The sequence below is a fragment of the Orycteropus afer genome, unplaced genomic scaffold (assembly GCF_000298275.1).
Source record: "Orycteropus afer afer isolate SDZICR_OR568_19922 unplaced genomic scaffold, OryAfe1.0 scaffold00170, whole genome shotgun sequence".
NCBI lineage: Eukaryota > Metazoa > Chordata > Mammalia > Tubulidentata > Orycteropodidae > Orycteropus > Orycteropus afer.
In genome coordinates this window covers 5,985,235-5,987,167 of record NW_006921757.1, presented here as the reverse complement: position 1 = coordinate 5,987,167, position 1,933 = coordinate 5,985,235, and the positions used below count along the sequence as shown (strand labels likewise).

Here is a 1,933-nt window from a genome sequence, read left to right as displayed (position 1 = left end):
TTGAAGTGTAATCCATACTGCAGACTGTAGTCTTTAATCTTCATCAGTAAGTACTTCAAGTCATCCTCACTTTCAGCAAGCAAAGTTGTGTCATCTGAATATCTCAAGTTGTTAATGAGCCTTCATCCAATCCTGATGCCACATTCTTCTCAGATTATCTGCTCAGCATACAGATTGATTAAGTATGGTGAAAGGATACAAGCCTGACACACTACCTTCTTGATTTTAATCCATACAGTATCCCCTTGTTCTGTTCAAATGACAGCCTCCTGGTCTATGTACAGATTCCTCATGAGTATAATTAAGTGTTCTGGAATTCCCATTCTTCTACATGTTATCCACAATTTGTTATGATCCACACAATCGAATGCCTTTGCATAGTCAATAAAACACAAGTAAACATCTTTCTGTTATTCTTTGCTTTCAGCCAAGATCCATCTGACATTAGCAATGATACCCCTCACTCCACGCCCTCTTCTGAATCCAGCTTGTCTCTCTGGAAGTTCTCTGTCAATATACTCCTGCAATCATTTTTGAATTATCTTCAGTAAGATTTTACTTGCATGTAATATCAATGGTATTGTTTGATAATTTCCACATTTGCTGGAATCACCTTTCTTTGGAAGAGGTACAAATATGGACCTCTTTCAGTCAGTTGGTCAGGTAGCTGTCTTCCAAATCTCTTGGCATACTTGAGTGAGTGCTTCCATTGTGGCATCCATTTGTTGAAACATCTCAATGGGTATTTCACCAATTCCCAGAGCCTTGTTTTTCGCCAATTCATTCAGTGCAGCTTTGACTTCTTCCTTCAGTACCATTGGTTCTTGATCATATGCATCCTCTGAAATGGATGAACATCTACTAATTCTTTTTGGTATAGTGACTATGTATTCCATCCATCTTCTTTCGATGTTTCCTGCATCGTTCAACCTGTTGCCAGTGGAATCTTCCAATACTGCAATTTGAGGCTTAAATTTTTTCCTCAGTTCTTTCAGCTTGAGAAATGCTGAGCATGTTTACCAGAGCTGGTGATAGGAAATTAAACACAAATAATTTCAGGGACCAGATAGAAAGGGTGGGCAAAATCAGAGCTACAGACCCTTAACACTGTGCTCTTTTGCCTGGCCTTGGAATCCCAATAACATACTTGTCACTTCAAAGGCAAAGTTCCACAGGGGCATGTTACAAAATGGAAAGAATACTTAGATGAGAGAAATGCAAGACATTAGGAGAAGGAACACTCTTGGGTTGTATTCCTGGGTCATATACATGTAACTGACTTATGTGTATATACCATGAAATAAAATTCAATGAAACAACTTTTGATGATGATTTACAGGCTAATTGTCTTCAAAACAATATACCATATGCCAAAATGTAAGTTATTTAAAAGACATATTTAGCATATTTTTTTTGCATATGATTATAGATTATGATTTCTGAGCCCTGGCTTATTCAATATCTGTGTTATTACTAGAAAGTGGGGAATAGTTTCCTATGGAGTATATGAGTTTTGTCCCAGTTGTATTACATTGAACTGAGTCATGGATTCATGGTGGGTGGTTTTATATTTGAATTGATGTTGAACTCTACTGCCTTGAATCTAGCAAGACTTAATCAGGACCATAGGAGAGAGTGCTGCCTTGGGGGCTGCAGGCATTGTGATTTGGGGAGACATGAATTTAACTTCATCTGAGGTAAGTTAGTACCTTGAAGGTACAGTTTGTATTTTCTTTTAAGGATTTGCTCTGTTTTCTTGTGGAGTTCATGCACATTGAAGCTTTCGTAGCCCCAACATTAAACTAGCTTCAGAATGAAAACCCAGAGCAGTGCCAGGCACGAAGAAGGGGTTCAATAAATATTAATTTCGTCAAGGTAATGATCATAATACTGACATTTATTGAACATTTATTATGTGCTAGGGTTTCACTAA

The 1,933-nt window shown here is 37.6% G+C and overlaps 1 protein-coding gene across 1 annotated transcript in view; it reads left to right on the top strand.

Moving 5' to 3' along the window:
- Nucleotides 1-1,933, top strand: part of HYAL4 (hyaluronidase 4) — a 71,532-nt gene that overhangs the window by 67,435 nt on the left and 2,164 nt on the right. The window contains exon 3 of the mRNA XM_007946747.2: nt 1,608-1,697. Coding sequence (XP_007944938.2) covers nt 1,608-1,697 — 90 coding nt within the window. The remainder of the gene's footprint in view (nt 1-1,607; nt 1,698-1,933) is intronic.